At 50.1% G+C, this 1,891-nt stretch overlaps 1 protein-coding gene across 1 annotated transcript; it reads right to left on the reverse strand.

Annotated features, from left to right (window-relative positions):
- Positions 1-616: 616 nt before the first annotated feature.
- On the reverse strand, positions 617-1,216 carry LOC118745048. Its single transcript, XM_036478583.1, has one exon. The coding sequence runs from the start codon at positions 1,214-1,216 to the stop codon at positions 617-619; it is 600 nt and encodes a 199-aa protein (XP_036334476.1).
- Between the last annotated feature and the right edge of the window lie 675 nt (positions 1,217-1,891).

The raw sequence follows: 1,891 nt of genomic DNA on the forward strand, positions 1-1,891 counted from the left end.
CTTTTAGTTAATGTACTGTGAGGCGTCTTGGTCGAGAAAAAACAGGCGGGCCTTTCGTTTCGATGCAGTGAGTTACTCCAGCCTGTGTTGCCGATGGGGCCGTTGCATTAGGATTAGTGATCCCACTAAACTCGTGGAGCAGGTTTGTGATATCGGCGGAATTGCTGCATGTTTCGTTGATGTTCATCTTTTCGAAGCTAAATATACCTGGCGGACTCTGTCGATGAGTGTATTTGTGGGCTTTGTCGATTAGTATGGAATTCGCGATATCGATGATTAAGTTAAAGCGACCGAGGAAGTCGACGCCAATAATTGCGTACTTCGTCTCCGCGATGACGAAGTCCCATGTGAACTTGCGTTGTAGGCCTAGGTCGAGTGTTCACCGTGTTACGCCGTACGTGTTGATGGTGGTGCCATTAGCTGCGAACAGCGGGCTGCCTTTGAAATTCGACAACCGACATGCCCGCGTTGGGGGAATAACTGATACTTCCGCACCAGTGTCGATCAAAAACAGTTCGCCCGACTTTCTATCTGGGATAGATAGATAGATAGAATGTTAGAGGCTGTGCACTGCGACCTTAGGTCTATTGTGCCCTCTATCTGGGATGAAAAAACGTTAAGATTTTGTGAATTCTGAAAACTTTACCTCTAATTCGCATTGTGACTGATTGCCCGATGATTCTATTCTGCCGTAACCTTCGAGCCTAGGCTGTACGGCAGTGCTCAGTTTTTTGGGTTTCGTCGGGAAGTCGCAAGGGCTGCGGCACTTACGAGCTTGCGTTCCGTATTCGCGATGATACCAACAAGTCGGATATTGGTCCGCCTTTGTAGTACCACGGGGTGTGTTAGAGCGTCTCGCGTTGCTGCGTGAACGTTCGCGTTGTTGGCTGCGATGGCGGAGAGTCAGTTGGTTCAACTTACTGTTAATATTGTCGAGGATGGCATCTTGTTTCTCGATCCGCTTTTCTAGAGAGGCCACCCGGTTTGCTGGCATTTCAATCGCGTTGACCCCAGCTCCTTTAGCCGGAGATGTTAGGTTCGTATCGCGGCTTAGTGCGTCGAGTACCGCGTCAGCGATAATGGCGAGTTGATGCAATGGCGTGCTTGGTTGCGCCTGGAGCATACCGGCGATGACGGCGCGTGCGGCTTCCGGTAGTTGCTTAAGCCAGTATTGCTGGATAACGGACTCGTCTTTCGTAGCATTCGTCCTTTGCATTTAGCTGAGCAAGTGGCTTGGCTTACTGTCACCAAGCTGTATGCTAGTTAGTTAGTATGCCAGTTAGTTTATCGAGTCGAGCCATAGCTGAATCGCTGAATTTATCGATTATGGCTTTTTTAGCGTGGCATACGGGGCCGTTGTAGGTGGACAGCGCACTAGTTCGAAAACCTGGTCCAGAATGTGGTCGTCCGCATGTGCTATCATAGCGGTGTACTTATCTTTCTCCTTACGTACGCCAAACCCATGTAGCTCGAACCATGCGTCCACCTTAATAAACCACGACTCGATGTTGTATCTCGAGTTGAGCTTGGGAAACGGTAGTTTCCCGAAAACCGCATTGGTTTGCGGTTTGTCGCTGTCCACGTTGTTGGCGCTTTCGGTGTCGTCAGCGTTGCTGTCGTTTTTAGCAGACTCTGCGGAGTTATTTTCGCTCCCGTTCACGCTCATTTTTCCAGAGGTCGTAGGTGACACCGAGAACCGTTACTCGGTGTGCCGTTATATTTGCTGGCTTAATAAGCGTTCCAAAGACTTTTGAGGTAGTGGCACTTTCACGCTGCCGACGCTGCGCCCTTGATTTTGGTCTTTTCTGGAACTTGAGGATGTTCTGAATACCGGCGCAGTCGCCTCGTTGACCAGTGCACACGCTGTCTCACCGGAGGTCCTTTCCCGCGT

Source organism: Rhagoletis pomonella, unplaced genomic scaffold (genome assembly GCF_013731165.1).
Source record: "Rhagoletis pomonella isolate Grant_MI unplaced genomic scaffold, Rhpom_1.0 Rhpom_scaffold_00008, whole genome shotgun sequence".
Lineage (NCBI taxonomy): Eukaryota > Metazoa > Arthropoda > Insecta > Diptera > Tephritidae > Rhagoletis > Rhagoletis pomonella.